A 20,562-nucleotide genomic window follows, 5' to 3' on the forward strand; every position below is an offset into this window, starting at 1 on the left:
GATCCCCAGCGTGACCAGCCCCAAGTGAGCTTTGAGGAGATACATCACAGTAGGAATCGAGTCACCCTGGCATTTCAAACAAAAGTTGGGAGTTCAACCTTACAAAAAGCAACAACAGCTCTTAAGCAGGAAAACGTTCAAATATTGAAAGTGCCCAATCGCCTACCACCAGGCTTGAGCACTGCTGTGCTCACCTTTGACCACGCCAGGGGTTTCCTGATGTTTAAAAAAAGTTTAAGGATTTCACATGTCTATCTTTTCTGGTACTTTATGTTCCCATTTTTTATTCTTCTGAATCTTGAATTTTGTGAAAGTGTTAGCAGAATAATTATAAAAGCTAGGATCTTGTGCACGTGGAGATCGGAGTGAGGCAGGGCCCAGCTTTTCCCCTGCTGTCCTCTTGCAGCCAGGACTTGGAGAAGCACTGGGGGCCCACAACGAGATCCCCTCGGCCCAGCCCTGGGGAGATCTCTACCCTGTGAGAGCAGGGATGGCTCAGGTAGTGTGTGAAGGTGGCCCCGGCCCGGAAACCCCCTCTGCAGAACCCCTCCAGAAGATGCAGCCTTGGCTGTGCCTCACACCCAGAGTGGACGGAAGTGGCTCTGGTTTCAGGCTGTGGTTAGAGATAGGACAGACCAGGCTGAGGATTTGGGGAGCAGGCCGGGCTTCCCCCTGACCTGCAGATGGAAGAGGCTGGCCCCGGGGTGTGAGCTCCAGGAGGGCAGCGGGCTCACTCTTTTATTCACAGCTCTGGCCCTTGCCCCTAGAATGTGGCCTGGCCACAGGCACTCACTGCATTTTTTAAAAATGAGCGAAGAAATGAATAAATGACCTTTGTGTTGGGGTCTTGCTCTGGGGAGAATTGTAAAGTTGACCAGGTTTGTTCTCAGGGGCACTTCCCTGCCCGGAGGCACCTGGCACAGAGGCTGCATCTGACCCACCCCTCCGTCCTAAGATGCGACCTCTGACCGAATGACAGGGAGGGAGAGAGGGATGTGTCTCAGGAGTGGGGAGACAGGTGATGGCGGAGTTCCTGGCCTCTGAGGGGGTGTCATCTTCGGGCAGCAAAGTCTGATTTCCCCTGAGTTTCAGGAAAGGCTGGCCTTGGTCTAAACACATCCAAGACTGAAGAGTGCAGAGGGTGAGCTGTAAGGGGGAAGCCTCAGGCAGGCACGGAAGCTCCCCTGAGGGCTGGGCCAGGGCGAGGGAGCTGGGAGCTGGGCTTGGCACTGAGCGCCACAGGGATTCTGGGCAGAGGAGTGAGCGGGTTCGAGAGAGGTCATTCTGGTGAAGGTGCTGCCAGGGGCCCTCAGGAGCCTCGAGTTTGGCCTGTGAAGAGGAGGATGGAGCAGCCAGAATCAGTGGCTGTCTTTTCCTGCTTGGGGACAGAGGGGCTCCCCTCCTGATGGGAGGAGGACCTGCCCACACTCCCGTCAGTTGGGGGCCTGGACTCACCTGGCATGGCGTTGAGTTCTCATCAGAAGTGGGGTCTGTGGACACACTGGAGAGGACTGAACGGGGTCATGCACATCCCCAGGGCCTGCCACAGGGACAACATTAGGGCCTGAGGCCTTGCACCCCCCATTCCCAGCTCTGAGGATGTTAGGGAATCTCCTCCTGGAAGGGGCGGCTCTCACTCCACCTGCCACCTGGTGGGAGCCCTTGATGTGACCTCGTGGACTCCTTGGGCCACTCCCTGAGCCACAGGCCTTCTGGGTTTAGAGCTGGAGGAGGTGGGATGCTCGCCGCAAGACTCTCACTTTGTAGCCCCCCATCAAGCACACACTGCTCAGTGAACATCCCCCATCCCAGAATGCACCTCAAACCACACTCCTTAAAGCTGCCCCCTCCCTTCCCATACTCCTCTTTTTCATTCTTTCGTGGCTTTCTCTTGACTTCTCTGAGACTGCCTTTTCTAAGGTAAAACATGCGAGGGCATGTCCCGGTTGGGGGCCTGCGCTCCTGGGGCTGCCCTGCACCCGGGGGAATGGGGCCCTTGAGGACCGTGGACCGGAGAGGGCGGGGGTCCTGGGAGCTGGGAAGCGTGGGTGTACCTGGCAGGCGGTGTGGGCGTCCCAGCCCCCGGACACTAGGCTCTGCAGCTGGGGTGCGTGCTGCGTCACGAAGTGCTCACACTGAGGAAGGAGACAGACACAGGGTGCGGTGGGCCCAGGCCCAGGGCAGGGCTCTCCTGCCTGGCTGACCAGGCCTCCCCACTTAGATGGATCACTCCAGGGCTCCCCCGGACCTCGTGTAGGTCCAGCCCTCAGTCCCCACTGAGCAGCTCCGGCTGTAACACTCTGAACAAGCCACTGTGGGCTGAAATGGGGGTTTCTGCCAGGAAAGCCAGGGACGTTGGAGGTGGAGGCACAGGGGCAGAATCTCATCCCCCTTTTCGCCCTCCCCCTAAACTTCAGTTCTGGAAGGCATCCTAAAGCTCATCTGGTCTTGGAGACCTGATGTGATGGGCAATAGGGAGTACCATGTGGAAAGCGGCCTCCTGGGACGGGAGTCAGCAGGCTTGTCGCCCACTCTGAGTATGGGGACTCCAGGACTTCAGGCCCAGCCCTCTCCTGCAGGGGGGTTGGTCTCCACTGAGTCACACCGGAAGGAGAGTTGGCGCTGGGACAGGACTGGGACCCTGGAGAGATGGCCAGGCCCTCTCAGGCTCCAGCCGGCCCTGGAATTACTCATCTCCTGGTAGATGACCGGGCCGCCCTCCTGGTCCATGAGGGAGGCCTGCTGGTCCTCCAGAGCCCACGCCCTTTGTCCAGAGACAACTCCTGACCTTAGCGGGTTTTGCCCTAAGTTACAGCGCCACCACGTTTGGCCCACGTCCCGTCTGCCTGTCTGAGCTCCTTAAGAGCGGGGGAAGTATCTCAGTGTATCTCTGGCTGGGAAGCCTTTCCTGGGCTCAACCCTCCACCACCGGCAGCCCCTGGGTCCCAAGCCCCTGATGTGCCTGCCCCTCACCTTTTGCCTATCCAGCCAGGAGCCCAGGCAGGCCTGGCGCATTGCCTGTGGCATGGCCTGCTCACTGCTTTTCCCTGCCTGGGTGGTCACAGACACGCAGAGCTGGCACTCAGTGTCTTGCGGTAGCCATTCTCCTGGCAGGGACCCCAGAGCGGTGAGGGCTAGAGAGAAAAAACAGTCAAGGATGCCCTGCAGAGTATTCAGTTCCTGTCCTCACTGGCGCAGTGCAGGGGCACCTGGGAGGGAGAGGGTCGTGCAGGGCCAGGGTGGGGAGGGATGAGAGTGGGCGATGGGCAGGGGCTGGGACTGCAGGCTCACCTGGGCCAGCGCCGTCCTCGCTGGAGCACCGGAGGATGAGGCCGCAGACCAGCTGGGGCAGCGTGCGGTCCAGCAGTGTGTTTAGCAGGATGGCGACGTAGCGCTCGGCAAGACACTGGCAGATGCCGCCCACCACCAGGGGTACCACGTGGCACACTTGGGCCACAGTTGTGGCCAGAGTACCCTGGGGCGGGGGCCGAGACAGGGCAGGGTCGGACCTTCTCTTGAAAGACCTAGTCAGTGCCTAGCACTAGCTGGGTACTTTGTAGACCTTACCTTGTTCCCTTGGAGAATTATTATACTGTTTACAGATAAGGACCCTGAGCATCACAGAGTCCAGGGGACTTGCCCAGAATCACTGAGCTGGTGCAAGAATCAGGGCATGGACCCACCTTTGACTTCAAAGAGTCTGGAATTGCTGAAATTCCAGAGTTGCCCAGAGAGGTGGGCATTGCCAAGGCCACATGGCAGCCTGGGGCAGAGGCAGAACCAGACCTGAGTCTTCTCCCTCCTGACCCGGGCGTGCTGTGCTTCCCCGCTCCTGTCTGTGCTCCAGAGCCTGCGGTTTCGGGAGTCCCTGGGGGAAGCCAGGAGTTTCCCCACCCCACCCTTGATTCCAAACACAACCTCCCAGCTGAGGGGCAAGGAGAGAGGCGGCAGGCACGTTCATCCCTCCGCTCCTTTATTCATTCAGCCAAGAACTTACATGCATGAAATAAGCTACAAGGACATATTGCACATCACAGGGAATATAGCCAATATTTTATAATAACTATAAATGGCATATAACCTTTCAAAGTTTTGTGAATCACTATATTGTACACCTGTAACATATAATACTGTACATCAACTATACTTCAATTAAAAAAAAAAGAACCTATATGCGGCAGGCTGGCCTGGGCCCTGCTGCTGCTTGCAACCCTCCACTGTCCCCTAGCACCAGAAAGGCCGAGGAAGGAGTAGGGCAGAGGGACGTGTACTTCTCTGGGATGTAACACATTCTAAATGGCACATCTCACCAAATGTACCCATTTGCTCGCATCAGATCCCACACTCGGCCTCCTCTCCTGCTATGACAAGGTATCTCTGCTCTGTCAAAAGCTGGCCCATCTCCTTGTGCATTGGGTCCACCCTGCCCCCACCTGCACACGTGCTTCACCTCTGCATCCCCCTCTCTGTCCTGCCTCATTGCTATTCCCTCCTGCCCATTGGTCTCTTAGCATGTGAACACGCTAAAATAGCTTCTCTCATTAAAAAGCCTCACCCTGGGACTTCCTTGGTGGCCCAGTGGCTAAGACTCCGCGCTCCCAATGCAGGGGACCTGGGTTCCATCCCCGGTCAGGGAACTAGATCCCACATGCTGCAACTAAGAGTTCGCATGCCACAACTAAATTTCCTGCATACGGCAACGAAGATCCTGTGAGCCGCAACTAAGACCCAGAGCAGCCAAATAAATAAATAAATAAATAAATAAATAAATAAATAAATATTTTTTAAAAAGAGCCTCACCCATCTCCACTCCCCTTCCCAGAAAAACTTCATGAAAGAGTTGTCAGTACTTAATGCTACGCCTTGGTCCCCGTAACTCCTCCAAAACAGCTCTCAAGGTCACCAGCATCCCCCTGGACATGTGTTGTCGATCCCTCAGCAGCTTTGGGGCCCGATGACTGCTCCCTCCTTGCTGAAATGCTTTCTTCTCTCAGCCTCTGTGACCCTCATGCCGTGGTGTCCCCACCTCCCTGGCTGTCCCTCCTCAGGTTCTTTCGCTGGTGTTTTCCTTTGCTTGGACCGGGCCTCCTTCTCCTCGACCTGGTCCACACCACGTCCCTGGATGATCCCAACCGTTCCCTGGGATTTAAATCTTGTCTGTAGCCTCGACTCTCAGACTGATGTCTCTGGACCTGGCTGGGGGATCCGGCTGCCTGCTTGTCGCCTGCTCTTGCATGTTGCGCAAGAGTCTTGAACTCAGCATGGCCAGGAGAGAACTCATGATTTTTCTGCCCAGACCTGTTTCTTCTCAAATCTACTCATCTCAGCTGGGGGCATTCCAGAGAACCCATTGCTCAAGCCAAAGTCCATGGAGTCATTGCCGATTCCTCTCTCGTCCCCACTCCCCAGGTCCCGTCCATCGCTGAGTCCTGCAGAGCCCCCGTCCCAGACACGTCCCCAGTCCCCCTCCTAGCTCCACCCCCCATTTCTGCAATCATCTCCTTGCTCTCATTTTTCTCTCCCATCTGCCCAATTCATTCTTCAAACCGCAGGAGCTCGATCTTGCTGAAGTGTAAATCCAGTCATGGCCTCCCCCTGCCTGAAACCCTTCCACAGCTGTGAACTGCGTTCAGAAGAAGGCCCAGCGTTCCTTCGCTTGGCTCCGGTGTTTCTCCCCGGCCTGCCGACCTACGCTCTGCCCCCTCGCCGACCACTCTACCCGAGCCCACCTGAGGCAACCACACAGCTGACCAAGCTCGGTCCTTGTTATCCTCCAGGCCTCAGCTCAGCCATCACCTCCTCAGAGACGCCTCCTGACGACCATCCTAAACCCCCTCCCCCAACACTGTCCCTCACCTCATCTGTTTTAATTCTCTGCTCTGAACTAACCACTACCTGAAAAAAATCTCTCCCACCACAATACAAACTCAGGAGGGTGGGGACGCCCTCAGTGACCAGGCGGCCGTGCAGGCCCTCATCTGGAAGGGCCGATGGGGCAGGGCCTGTCCTCACTTGGGCCCCATTTCAGGGCAGGGCCGTTGGGTGATGGTCACTACAGGTCTGGAAGACCCCATGTTTGGGGCAGGCAGGGATGGAGTGTCCATCTGCGGAAATTCTCCTTTTGTAAAATGAAAGAACCTTTTCTGCAAAGACTGAGATTCTTTTCTGTACTTTGACACCTGGCATAGTGCCTGGCACACAGTCGGGGCTTCACAGTGGTTTTGTTTCTGTTTGTTTTTTTCTCCCCCATGGCTTGAGGGAGCTTAGTTTCCCGGACCAGGGATCGAACCTGGGTCACGGCAGTGAAAGTGCCGAGTCCTAACCACTGGACCGCCAAGGAATTCCCCACAGTCGTTGAACAGGCTCTAGGCCTGGCACCTACCAGGCCCAGCCTGAGTGCCAGGGTCCCTTGGGTGGGGACAATGCAGCCAGCTGGCCCCTGGTGGGCATATGGGAGGGGTGGGGGGAAGTGGAGGTGTGGGCGGCCTCGTGGCCCTGGACGCCTCACCTTGGGAATCACAGCTTGGATCCGCTTGATCAAAGTCCTGCAGAGCCAGCAGACAGGGAGGGGGATGGGGAGGGGGAACCGCTGCTCGGAGAGATCCTGGGGGAGAGAATCGCGCTGGAGGCAAGCTGGACAGAAGGCTCCTCTGGGCTCTGCCTCGCCCGACTCGCCTCCACTTCCGTGTCCCCTCCTCCTGCTCCTGCCGTAGGCCCTGCCTGGAGCTGCTGGTCCCCTTCCCAGCGCTGCCCCTCCCAGGCCAAGTGATCCAGGGCCTCGGCCATGGCCCTCGCTCTCTGGATCTCCATCTCACCTGTGTCTGCGGCCCGGGCCTCGCCTGGAGGGCCCCAGGCAGCACGGAGAGGACCAGCTTGTCCTGCAGGGGGCCTGACGGCTCTGGCTCCTGCCCTGGCTCTGGATGCCTGCGTTTGCACAGGCCCAAGTGCTCGCAGGTGGCCTTCGGGCTCTAGGGCACAACGCAGGGTGAGAAGGTGATTGGGGCGGGGGAGGGGACCCCACTCCCCCTCCGTCTGGCTCAAGGACTCAGGCACCAGGCCACTGCCTTTAGGCCTGGAATGCGGGGAGCAGGCTGGTTTGGGGCTGTGGTTTAGGACTCTGTCGGGGTGGGAGAGGAGACCAAAGGCAGAGAGGGGGTCAAGTGGGGACTTCGGGGCACGTGTCTGGGAATGTGTGTGAATGAGTGTGAACGCGGATGTTTGTGAGAATGAGTGAGTGTAAGTATGTGAGAGTGTGTTTGTCGTGTGAGCGTGTAGACGGCGTAGGTGTCGCGTGAGACTGTGCGCAGTGAGTGTGTGACTGAGTGTTTGTCTGTGCGAAGGGTGTGAGGGTGTGTGCCGGTGCCTGAGAGCGCGCAGGCCCACCGTGTACGGCTGAGTGGGGGGCGCTGTCACCTGGGTACAGGCCGAGGGGCACTGAGTTTCCTGCATCCCGTGTGGGCAGGGGGTGGGCTGCCACGGTGGGGGGGGGTAACTCAGGGAGAGGGTGGGCATGAAGGCCGTGCAGGAGGCAGGGTGCAGGCGAGGCAGGAGGGCCTCACCATCTGGTTCTGGAAGTGGTGGATGACCAGTGGGAAGTAGGTGTCCAGCATGCGGTGGCACTGGGACCCCAGCAGCTTCAGCGGGAAGATGTCGCACTCGTGCTCCAGCAATTCCCGTATCGTGCCCTGGGAGGCAGGCGGGAGACGGGGCCGTCAGCCTGGTCTCTCTGAGGTCTGCCCCTGCCTGAGCCCCTGGACATGAGGCCATTGCCCACCTGACTGGCCACCTTCACCCAGGGCCCTGGAGTTGGGAGGGTGCTAAGGAGCCGCATACTTGGGCACAGGTGTGACTGCTCCCCTCAGGAAAGACTGTCTCTGGCTGTGCTACTGAGCTCACTTCCAGAGCCCTCTCCCGGCCAGGAGGCACCTGGAGTCCCCCGGGGGAACCCAGGCATCACCCCCGAGCTGGAGATGGCTCCTTTAAGGGGCTAACCTCTTCCCTATCTCTTAATCCCCAAGCTTCAGTCCAGGGTCTGGGCCTCATTACCTGGGAAATGACCTCCTTGGCCATCTTGATGAGAACGTAGGTGATGTCCTCACATTCCTGGCACAGGTCATCCTGAGGAGAGGGCCCCAGTTTGGGGCACATGAGTGGAGGCCATGCTCCCAGCTCAGGTGGCTGAGGCTGATAGGGTGCTCCAAGACACAGGCAACTGCCCACGATCCCATCCCATCCCATCCCATCCCTCCCATCCCATCCCAACCCATCCCATCAATCCCATCCCTTCCACCCCAACCCATCCCATCCCATCCCATCCCATCCCAACCATCCCATCAATCCCATCCCTTCCACCCCAACCCATCCCATCCCATCCCATCCTATCCCATCCCATCCCATCCCCTACAGGGGCTCCAATCCCTCAGGCTCATCCAGAGCCTACCCAGGACCCCCTATCCCAAGACCTTTGGTCTCGGTGCATCCTTGGGTGGTACTCACAGCTTCCACATGTCCCCAGACTTCCTGCAGGCAGTGCCCTAGGGCTCTGCACTGCAATGCTTGCTCCAGGCTTTGGCACCAGAACTCGGGGCCCTGGGCGCAGGCCAGGGATGGGGTGGTCCCGACAGCTGCTGTTTGGGGTCAGAGCACCCTTGGGGTCCAAGCCACACCTGGCACCCTGGCCTCACCCAACCTCCAAACCCAATTTTACTGGGACGCATGACCGTTAAACATGCTGGAGTTGGACGGCTCTGGATTCTACCTGCCATAGTGCCCGCCAGCTGTGCGACCTTGGACAAGCCCTGGAGTTTCTCTGAGTCAAAACTCCCTCATCTTTAAAACGAGGACAAGGTACAGACTGAGGATAATGCCTGGGACAGAGCCAGGGCTCGGTAAGGGGTGGAGGAGGTCGTGATGCCCCTTCCACACCTGGCCCCGGGGTGGCGAGTGGGGTGAGGAGAGGCTGGGGAGACTCACCAGTGCCTGGACCACAGAGTGTGGGCAGCAGGAGCAGCCACGGCAGCAGGTGTGACTTGGCCATGACTCCTCCACAGCCTGGACACCCTGCCTGGGGTGGGGCCCTTATAGCTGGGGGCTGGGGTGTGGGAGCAGAGCTCTGCGGGAGCAGCCGTGACCTCAGTGTTTGCCTTTGCCCTGGAGGGCCCTCCAGGTGCTTTGCTTTGATCCCCTCCTCTTCCCAGCAGTGACACTCCTGCCAGCCGCCCCCCCACCCCGACTCCTGCCTGATGCCCATCCTGCTCCCCTGGTCCCCCAACCCCTGCACAGCCACATCCTATCCCCCATGGGCCTGGAGTCCCTCTAACCAGGGGGCTCTTGAGCCTTCACATCGGGTCCCATCTCTCTGGGTTATGGAAGGGAAACTGAGGCAGGACCGGGGCAGCCAGGGTGACTCCCCCCAACTCCCGTCTCTACCCCAGGCCTCTCAGCCCTCCTCTGCTCTTGAGCAATTGCTCTTAAGAACTTCCTGCCTGGCTCTTGACCCAGGGCAAGCACCGGAGGGGCAGACTGGGAACCCTCCAAGGCCACCTACCCCGCCCCACCCCCTCCTTATCCTTTCCTCCAGAAAACTCCTCTGGTTCTATGAGAACATGGCTGGCATTAGTCAGAAGAGCATTTACATGAACCAAAGAAAAAAAGCCGAAGTGCCCCAAGAGTCTGAGCCAAGGGGCACAGCTTGTTCAGGAGGAAGAAACCTCTGCAGCTGCCAGGTCAGGCCCCCCGCCCCCCGAGGCAGCGCACACCCAAGGACAAGCTCACCACCCCCGATGGGCAGACACGAGGGGCAAGAGCAGGGAGTCGGGCGTTGGCTCGTGGCCACCAGCGTGGCTGAGGCCTGGGGCGCCTTCTCCAGTGGAAGCTCACGGGCACGGGCAGGGCGGGAATCAGCGCCAATGGACTCGGGATGGCCCAGTGACTCCCTCAAGGTCACACAAGGACTCGGGCAGTTTCTGTTGCCCTCAAGCCCTCGCTGGTATGACCAAGAGTGTGGTGTGTAAACGTGTGACAAAGATGGGGACCCCATGACTTGTATTCCTCCCAAGAAAGTGGGACAGGAGGTGCTTGTAGTTTAGTGAGTGTTAAACAAAGGAGCCGCGCAGGGCACACTCAGGGCTGCCCGAGCTGCAGGGGGCGGGGTCTGCGGATGGCTGCCTCTGGGGGTGTGGGTCAGGGTGTCTAACTGCTGTCACGGGGGCTTCCCACGGCCCCTGCTTCCTTCTCACCGCGCAGAGCAGGCTGGTTCAGGAGGTGAGGCTCTGGTCCGCGCAGTCACTCAGGAGCCCAGGCCCCTCCCTCTGCCTGCTCTTCAGTCCCCCAGGCCTTGGGGTCCTCCCCTGGATCCTCTGCATCTGGCCAGCAGGGCACAGAGAGAAAGAGGGGGAGATAGGGAGGGGAGAGTTGGGGGTCAGGCCTGGGAGTGGCCTTCATTTCTGCCTCCAGTTTTGGGGCCAGGATTCCATCACACTGTCCCACTTAACCACGGGAGGGCTGGGGGACATCATGTGCCCGTGTGCCCAGGGGAAAGCGACATGGAGTTGGACACATGGCATTGTCTCAGATCCACCACACTGAACACAAAACTCTGTGTTCTGTGGGGTTTTCTGGAGAGTGGGTCCATGGCTCCTATCAAATCCTCAAAGAGGGGTCAGTGTCTCCACACCCTTGAGAGCTGCCATCCAAGAGGAAAAAATAAAGAAAACACAAAAAGCCAGCCGTTGGGGGCTTCCCTGGTGGCACAGTGGTTGAGAATCTGCCTGCCAATGCAGGGGACATGGGCTCGAGCCCTGGTCTGGGAAGATCCCACATGCCGCGGACCAACTGGGCCCGTGAGCCACGATTACTGAGCCTGCACGTCTGGAGCCTGTGCTCCGCAACAAGAGAGGCCGCGATAGTGAGAGGCCCGCGCACCGCGATGAAGAGTGGCCCCCGCTTGCCACAGCTAGAGAAAGCCCTCGCACAGAAACGAAGACCCAACACAGCCAATAAATAAATAAATTAATTTTAAAAAAAATCACTGAGGAAAATTAAAAAAAAAAAAAAAAAAGCCAGCTGTTGACCAAGCTGCCCTGGCCTGGGGCAGGGGTGAGGACGTCTGCCTCGTGGTCCCTGGGGTGGGTCCCCGGTTCCTCTTGTTCTGACGCGAGTGGCACCACATTCTCTGATTAAAATTTGGCTTCTTAGTGAGGTGGGAGAAAGATGGACAGGCAGTTTGGGGTTAGTAGATGCAAACTATTACATATAGGATGGATAAACAACACGGTCCTACTGTATAGAATAGGGAACTACATTCAATATCCTGGGATAAACGATAAGGGAAAAAATATAAAAAAGAATGTATATATGTGTATAACTGAGTCACTTTACTGTACAGGAGAAATTTACAAAACATAGTAAATCAACTATACTTCAATAAAAAATAAATTTAAAAAAAGGAAAAGAAAGACAATAAAATTTGGCTCTTGTCACGGGGCATGGCTACAGAGAGAGCCTGCACAGATCTGCTGTACAGCCAGCTGTCCTCCTGACCCATCTATTTCTCACTGTAAATGAATAAAGAATCATCCTGAAGAAAAAGAAAAAGAAACATTCTGTTAGCCACCCCAAGATCTGAGAGTTTATTAACTTGAGTTTGTCAATAAGAAGTGGCTCCCCTCCTGGCGTGTGGACAATTTGACATTTCTGAGGACCGGTTCCTTGTGACCAAGCTACACAGTTCATGCTTCCTGCCTAGTACTGTGCACACAGCCCACCACAGTCTACACTGCACAAGCCTACTCTTGCCTGTCCCCAGCCACCCTGTCTAGAAAGTGCCCTCACCACACTTCTGGAAAGGGAAGCCCCATGGACCCCTTCCCTCCAACTCCCTGGCTGGAGTCTTTTGGGCCAGGAGTAGACACCTGACCCAAAGAGAATCAATCCATTGGCCTGGTTGAGCCAACTGGATTTTGAACTGGGAGATAAGAGGTGAGTCAGTTGGTAGTGAGACAGGAGAGAAGCAAATGTGTGAAGAGCCAAAGCCACATTAATGGTGGATTAAAAGAGCGTCCTTGACTACTTACTGTAAAGTGGACTGGAGCAAATCAAAACCGCACTTTACACTTCCTAGCATGGCTATTATTAAAAAACAGAAAATATAGCTGGGCCTCTGTATCTGCAGGTTCTGAATCCATACATTCAACCAACCTTGGATCTTACACGACATGGAGGGCCGGCTATGGAACCTGAGCATCCTCGGATTTTGGTATCAGTGACGGGTCCTAGAACCAATCCCTTGTAGATACTGAAGGTCGACTATAACAAGTTGATGAATATGTGGAGAGACTGGAAACCTAGTGCATTACTGATGGCAATGTAAAGGGGTGTAGTTGCTGTGGAAAGCGGTTTGTGCAAAACAGTTCTGCAAAACAGTTCTTCAAAACGTTGAACGTAGAATTAATTACCTTATGACCCAGCAAGTCCACTCCTAAGTGTATGTCCAAGAGAATGGAAAGCAGGGACTGCAACAGATACTTGCACGCCCATGTTCATAGCAGCATTACTCATACCAGCCAAAAGGTGGAAACAACCCAAGTGCCATCAACTGATGAATGGGTAAACAAAATGTGGTATATCTATACAGTGGAATATTACGTGGCCATAAAAAAGGATTGAAATTCTGACATGCTACAACATAGATGAACCTTAAAAACATGATGCTCAGTGAAATAAGTCAGACACAGAAGGACAAATACTGCTTGATTCTATTTATATGAGGTCCCTAGAGCAGTCAAATTCATAGAGACAGAGAGTAGAATGGTGGTTGCCAGGGGCTAGGCAGAGGAGGAATGGGGAGTTAGTGTTTAATGGGGACACAGTTTCAGTTTTGCTAGATGAGAAAGTACTAGAGGTGGATGGTGGTGATGGTTATACAATATTGTGAATGTACTTAATGCCACTGAACTATACACTTAAGATTGTTAACATGGTAAATTAATGTTATGTATATTTTACCACAAGTTAAAAGAAGTGGGGTGGGCGGGAGAGAAGAGAGAGAGAGAGAGAAGTGAAGCTGGAGGTGAAAGAAAGTTTGTTTTTCTTTTGATTGTGGGAAACGTGAGGTTCCAAAGTGTGGGACTTGAGAGAACTGGGGGCTGAGACCCAAAGGGTTCAGCAAAATGTTGTTACAGGTTGTATATTAAAACCACGTTTATATCTTTTGGGAGATGAAAGTGAAGAGCAGAATTCCTATTAATTCCTTTTGTTTTGGGCTGCATTTCCCTGACAGTGCTCTGAGACGGACTCATCAGGGCCTGTGACTTTCCTCCCCCTCCCACCCCCACTCTTTTATTGGAGTGTATTTGAATATAGCTTCGGAGTTTAGGGTAGAACCCATAAGGAAAACAAGGCAGATACCACCTTTCCCAGCACAGTCCTTTCTTACGTTTTACTTTCTTTCAAAAGAAGGAATTTAGGGACTTCCCTGGCGGTCCAGTGGTTAGGGCTCTGCGCTTCCACTTCAGGGGGCATGGGTTCGATCCCTGATTGGGGAACTAAGATCCTGCATGCCACACTGTGAAGGAATTTATTTGGGGGAGGAGGAGGGAGGGCAACTTAGAATTTAGAAACAACTTTCACTCATTCATTCATTTGACCAAATAGTAGTTAATGATGTGGGAGCTGGGACCACAGTGCTCACAGACTTCGTGGACACCAGGATGAGCCCAGGAACTCCCGGAGATATTGGGAGTGGAGGAGACTTTGTAAGGGCTGAGATTCTTGCATGAGCTGGAAGGGAGGGACCCTGGGAAGTTCAAGTTATTATTCTGGCATTGATTACATTTTTAAGCCTGTGTTGGGATGACTTGAAGAAATAATGGCTCTATATATTTCACTCAATTAAGAAATATATATATATATATATATATATATATATATATATATATATATGTATATATAAAATTGGCAATGTGCCAGGCACTATTCTAGGCACTGGAGATGCAGCATTGAACAAACTCAATAATAGTCTTGCCTTCAGGGAGCTTTCCTCCTCATGGGTGCTGTTTAGGGAGCCAGGTATCTGTGTCTCTCTCATTGAACCATGGGCCCTGGGAACAGGAATCTCATCTAATTCTTATCTGTGCTTTCACAGCACCCTTGATGGGGCTTTGTCCACAGTGGGTACGCAAACATACTTCCTGAATGGAGTGGTCCTTATGGATTAATCCTGCTCAGGGTGTTAACAGCTTAACACGTGAACCTCTCCTAACATGGTACTTTTGTTATATCCAGAAACTAGAAATATCTGAGGGCAAAGGAGGAACTAAAATCACAGGCTTTTTTTTTTTCACACACACGCACACACTGTATTTTATTTTTACAAGAGATAAATAAACTGACACCAAGCATTGTAAATGGATGACCACAACAAAAGCAACAGTGATTGCAATTATCAAACATGAAACACACTCATACTATGTCATAATATTGACATTCAGTCCAGTAATCCTCCACTGTAACAGCTCCTTTACTTTGCAGTGAAAATTGATTTGTATATTTTTTGCCTCTGAGTCCTTGTGGGATTTTTTTTTTTTTATTCAAACAGAAAGTCACAAAAATTATAATCATCCTCATCAGTTCACTCAGTCCCATGTAATTAATTTTTTTTTCATCTTGATCTTTTGTTAGCACTTTTATGAATTCATCAGTTTTTCATTAGTTCTGAAAATGCTTATTCATTCAGTTCAGCATATAGTCAGTTACCAGAAACCTGTACTTGTCAGAGTCTTTTCCATGAATTCCTTGAAGATGAAACCTTTTTATAGGAACATATTTGCAAAAGCATCAGAGTACACCCAGAACTGTCTGTAAATGACAAAAGACTTAAAAATGACCACAGTTAAAGATTTGATGAAAGTTCATAATAATGCAATTGACAAGGAAATTTAGTTATTTCTGAGATATACATTTTAAAGTAATAACTAGAATTATGACTTATAACATTATACCAGAACATATAAGATTTTTAGAAATTTCATGTAATGTCTGAAACATTTATATTAACGTATTTCCATACGAATAACCCAAAGAAAGTTTAGTATTAGTTGTTTTGTTTGTTTGTTTGTTTGTTTGTTTTATACTGCAGGCTCTTATTAGTCATCAATTTTATACACATCAGTGTATACATGTCAATCCCAATAGCCCAATTCACCACACCACCACCCTCACCCCACTGCGGTTTTCCCCCCTTGGTGTCCATATGTTTGTTCTCTACATCTGTGTCTCAACTTCTGCCCTGCAAATCAGTTCATCTGTACCATTTTTCCAGGTTCCACATACATGTGTTAATATACAATATTTGTTTTTCTCTTTCTGACTTACTTCACTCTGTATGACAGTCTCTAGATCCATCCATGTCTCAGCAAATGACTCAATTTTGTTCCTTTTTATGGCTGAGTAATATTCCATTGTATATATGTACAACTTCTTCTTTATCCATTCATCTGTTGATGGGCATTTAGGTTGCTCCCATGACCTGGCTATTGTAAATAGTGCTGCAATGAACACTGGGGTGCATGTGTCTTTTTGAACTATGGTTTTCTCTGGGTATATGCCCAGTACTGGGATTGCTGGATCATATGGTAATTCTATTTTTAGTTTTTTAAGGAACCTCCATACTGTTCTCCATAGTGGCTGTATCAATTTGCATTCCCACCAACAGTGAAAGAGGGTTCCCTTTTCTCCGCACTCTCTCCAGCATTTGTTGTTTGTAGATTTTCTGATGATGCCTATTCTAACTGGTGTGAGGTGATACCTCATTGTAGTTTTGATTTGCATTTCTCTAATAATTAGTGATGTTGAGCAGCTTTTCATGTGCTTCTTGGCCATCTGTATGTCTTCTTTGGAGAAATGTCTATTTAGGTCTTCTGCCCATTTTTGGATTGGGTTGTTTGTTTCTTTGATATTGAGCTGCATGAGCTGTTTATATATTTTGGAGATTAATCCTTTGTCCATTGATTCATTTGCAAGTATTTTCTCCCATTCTGAGGGTTGTCTTTTCGTCTTGTTTATGGTTCCTTTGCTGTGCAAAAGCTTTGAAGTTTCATTAGGTCCCATTTGTTTATTTTTGTTTTTATTTCCATTACTCTAGGAGGTGGATCAAAAAAGTTCTTGCTGTGATTTATGTCAAAGAGTGTTCTTCCTATGTTTTCCTCTAAGAATTTTATAGTGTCTGGTCTTACATTTAGGTCTCTAATCCATTTTGAGTTTATTTTTGTGTATGGTGTTAGGGAGTGTTCTAATTTCATTCTTTTATATGTAGCTGTCCAGTTTTCCCAGCACCACTTATTGAAGAGACTGTCTTTTCTCCATTGTATATCTTTGCCTCCTTTGTCATAGATTAGTTGACAAACTAATCTATGCGTGGGTTTATCTCTGGGCTTTCTATCTTGTTCCATTGATCTATGTTTCTGTTTTTGTGCCAGTACCTTATTGTCTTGATTACTGTAGCTTTGTAGTATAGTCTGAAGTCAGGGAGTCTGATTCCTCTAGCTCTGTCTTTTTTCCCTCAAGACTGCTTTGGCTATTCAGGGTCTTTTGTGTCTCCATACAAATTTTAAGATGATTTGTTCTAGTTCTGTAAAAAATGCCATTGGTAATTTGATAGGGATTGCATTGAATCTGTAGATTGCTTTGGGTAGTATAGTCATTTTCACAATGTTGATTCTTCCAATCCAAGAACATGGTATATCTCTCCATCTGTTTGTATCATCTTTAATTTCTTTCATCAGTGTCTTATAGTTTTCTGCATACAGGTCTTTTGTCTCCCTAGGTAGGTTTACTCCTAAGTATTTTATTCTTTTTGTTGCAATGGTAATGGGAGTGTTTCCATAATTTCTCTTTCAGATTTTTCATCATTAGTGTATAGGAATGCAAGAGATTTCTGTGCATTAATTTTGTATCCTGCAACTTTACCAAATTCATTGATTAGCTCTAGTAGTTTTCTGGTGGCATCTTTAGGATTCTCTATGTACAGTATCATGTCATCTGCAAACAGTGACAGTTTTACTTCTTCTTTTCCAAATGCTGCCTTTCTCCAAGGGTTGGAGGTTTGGGTTCCCTTATAACTTGGGATAAATGTCCATCATAGTAAATAACCTGGGCACATGTCCCTGAGGTACTGCAGGACCAGAATGCTCTGCATACAACTGGAAATGGTTAGGGACAGGGAAACAAATAAATTGACCATGTTGACCATTTCCTCCATCCTATGATGCAGTGAGCTTGACCCTGCTATGTTCCCATCACAAATCTGAGGAATGTTGCAATAGAGAGTAGGTAATCACTGGGCTTTTCCTGTGAGTTGAATAAACACTTGAAATTCCAACCCCCTTCCCTTTTCATCCAGGTGACCTAATTTGTCAAGTGAACTCAAGTTTACTATGTTCTGATCAGAAGTTGCCAGTTGGTGGATGGTTAGGGCTAGCAAATTTTATAAACTTCTTTCCTTTTTTGGTTAAGAATCTCAGGAAGTTCATTACCCAGGGGTAGAAGGGTCACATTTGGCCTTTGGATCCCAAATGTGGTAGGGAAATGGGGACTTCTTTCTTCCTTAGCATGAGTTGGTGTATCAGCCAGATTCACTGATGGCAAGCAACAGAAACTGACTCAGGCTAAAGTAAGAAAAGGGAAGTGATTGGATGTCCATGGATGCCTCAGGGTGGAAGGGAAGACCTAGAACAGAGCTTGGACAGGAGCCAGGCAGCTCAGAGGGTCTTGGAAGCAGGGATGGCACTTCAGTCTGGCCCAGGTACAGTCACTGGGGTGAATGAACTTCCACCATTCCTCTGTCTTTGTGTCTCTTGCTTCAAAGCCAGATTCCTAGGAAAGCAAGTTCAACTGGCCAAGCTTAGATCAGATGCTTGCCTTTGGTTGTTCTAAGATGGTGAGAGGGAAGTCTGGCACCAGGAGACTTGGGTGACTCTTTTGGCTTATGAAGTGGAGGATGGATTACTGTCCACCAAGACTGTACACAGTAGCTGTCAGATAATTCCCCAAAGGAAATTAGAGTGATTATTAGGAAGAAGGAGGAGATGCTGTGTGACCAAACAGTGTTAAACATCCAACCCAGCTTGTAATGATGGTAAGTACTGTCTCTGAAGTACTTCAGAATATGAGGACATTTCTCTGATGGGAATCAGGAACTTGGATTCCTGGTTCTAGGGGCTTGCCTGACCCAAAGTAAGATGTGCTTTCCCATATACTCAGGCTGAGAACCTTGGCGTTTACTCAACAGACTTCCAGAGTACTGCCTGTGGGCACAGGCCAGGGGCCCAGACAGGCGTGGGTTTCATTCAAATGAAGTTGATCTTGGCCGCTGCTTTGCCTCTTTGGTTTCCTTATCTGACATGGGACCAAAAATACTTGCAAGACTCCTGCAATGTTCTGTTAAGATAACTCATGTGTGTGCCTAGCATGGTGTAAGCTGTGCTGAGAGGTTGGGGGGAGTTACCTGGAAGGTGCTGGGGAGCCAGTGAAACATTTTAGGCAGAGGATGAGGTGATCAGAATTGCAGTTGTCCATAGTTAATGAGATAATTCTCCTCTGCAGGCTGTACCCCAGGGAGAAGTTGGAGTCATCAACTTGCCTTGCTGCAGACTCAGCCCCTGTTCCAGCAGTTGGGCAGCTGCCCCTTTCCTGGAACCCGGAGCCTGGAGGTGGGCTCCCATCCTGAGGCACAAGACTCATCCCACACGCCTGCCTTATGTTTCTGTCTTAGATGCTACAATCCCTCCTTAGTGTCTTGCTGAGGACCAGAGAATCACTGTATCCTCAGAATCGTTGTTGGATGCCCCTCCCCTACTGCCCAGGTCATTCCCACCCAAGGAGATGTTTTCTTGGGAGTGGGGATGATGCTCTGGAGAGCACCTGTAGGTGCTCTTAAAAATCACAGGACCCAGGCACTGCAGGCTGCATGCTCACGGGCAGAGACCTAGGGTGGGGAGGGGCATGGGTCCCAGGCCAGTGGGACCCCAGCACCTCTGTGCAGCCCCAGGTGAGGGGACCAGGTAGGAGTGAGGGCTGGTCCAGAGATTTAAGTTTCAGTCAGCTACTTTGAAGGTGGACCTGATGAAGCAGCCCAATGTAGTATTGAGGGGTTGTATCCCAAATTTTTGAGGATGAAGACACTTTACCATCAAGACATTTTATGGAGACCAACATGGTAAAATTTGAACCTTAAGTTATATTGATTGAGAAAGTTAATGATGATCATTAATATATATTAATATAAAATATTAATATAATAATATATACATATAATGCTATTATTAATAATATGAACAATTAAGAAAGTTACTATGTTCAATGACACCTTTAAATACATTTATATTTTGTTCACAACAGCATGTGCATATCTTTGAAAAATGTTTTATGTGCGGGTTGACTTTTACCGGTCTATTTCTGGCTGTCCACCTTTTGGAAGGAAATGTCTTTCCAAGGTGCTGGCTGCCCTCAGTGGCCTTTCGACCTCCATCCCCACCGGTCTAATCTGATTGGACCAAGGAGATGTCCATAGGGGTGGAGCCTAGCCTATGGCCTGGTGCACAGAGATGCGCTGGGCCAATCAGAGGCCTCTATCTAGAATTAGAACTAACACACCGGGAGGGGGAAGCTGGTGAAAGTTACAGTCTTGGGCAGCTCTAATGGCTGCAAACAGGGGGACCAGAAAGCATAATGAAGCAGTTCATGATTTCTCTTCATTTTATTTTCATTTTGAAAATAAAATAACAATAATAATATTTGTGGTAATAAAAATAAAAACTAAGTTTTGTTGAGCATTGTCTTTATGCCCAGCTCAGTTCTAAGTACTTTATAGTATAATCTCACGCAGCCCTCATGAAAACTCCAAAGCCGCACGGAATTTCCAGATGGGGAAATTAAAGTGCAGAAAGGGTAAATAACTTGGTCAAGGCCTACACCTAGGAGGTGGCAGATCTGGGATTAGAGCCCAGGCCACCTCTTGCCCTCTCCTGCCACTCCAGGGAGCAGAATTGGTAGCCCTAGGGCGGTGAACGGAGACAGCGACTCTGTGTAGCCACCTTGATTTCCTGAGGCAATGTCTTTTTTTTTTAAAATTTTATTTATTTTTGGCTGCATTGGGTCTTTGTTGCCGTGCGCGGGCTTTCTCTAGCTGCAGTGAGCGGGGGCTACTCTTCGTTGCGGTGCGTGGGCTTCTCATTGCGGTGGCTCCTCTCGTTGCGGAGCATGGGCTCTAGAGCATGCGGGCTTCAGTAGTTGTGTCGCGTGGGCTCAGTAGTTGTGGCGCACAGCCTTTGTTACTCCAAGGCATGTAGGATCTTCCCAGACCAGGGCTCGAACCCGTGTCCCCTGCATTGGCAGGAGGATTCTTAACCACTGCGCCACCAGGGAAGTCCCGAGTCAATGTCTTGATCTGTGGTTGGATTGCCACAGGATTCCCCCGTGGGGCCCCATCTTCTTCCTTCAACTCTTCTTTAACCATGTCGACTGCGTCTCTGTTTCTTGCCTCAGAGGGAGACTCTAACCTGTAAC

The 20,562-nt window shown here is 51.0% G+C and overlaps 1 protein-coding gene across 1 annotated transcript; it reads right to left on the bottom strand.

Annotated features, from left to right (window-relative positions):
* Positions 1–1,477: 1,477 nt before the first annotated feature.
* SFTPB (surfactant protein B) lies at positions 1,478–9,037 on the bottom strand. Its single transcript, XM_061211232.1, has 10 exons — positions 8,974–9,037; positions 8,497–8,624; positions 8,047–8,118; positions 7,560–7,685; positions 6,816–6,968; positions 6,509–6,604; positions 3,292–3,475; positions 2,974–3,134; positions 2,055–2,135; positions 1,478–1,540 (listed from the first exon to the last, which is right to left on the bottom strand). The coding sequence occupies exons 1-10, from the start codon at positions 9,035–9,037 to the stop codon at positions 1,478–1,480; spliced, it is 1,128 nt and encodes a 375-aa protein (XP_061067215.1).
* Positions 9,038–20,562: the final 11,525 nt, after the last annotated feature.

The sequence above is a fragment of the Eubalaena glacialis genome, chromosome 14 (assembly GCF_028564815.1).
Source record: "Eubalaena glacialis isolate mEubGla1 chromosome 14, mEubGla1.1.hap2.+ XY, whole genome shotgun sequence".
Classification (NCBI taxonomy): Eukaryota; Metazoa; Chordata; class Mammalia; order Artiodactyla; family Balaenidae; genus Eubalaena; species Eubalaena glacialis.

Bases quoted from the DNA above. Each gene is read 5' to 3' on its own strand.
- SFTPB (XM_061211232.1), bottom strand. From the start codon at position 9,037: ATGGCCAAGTCACACCTGCTGCCGTGGCTGCTCCTGCTGCCCACACTC. The intron at 6,969-7,559 runs GTGAGGCCCTCC...GTTGTGCCCTAG, and splicing joins ACCACTTCCAGAACCAGATG to AGCCCGAAGGCCACCTGCGA. The intron at 6,605-6,815 runs GTGAGATGGAGA...TCTCTCCCCCAG, and splicing joins GGCCCGGGCCGCAGACACAG to GATCTCTCCGAGCAGCGGTT.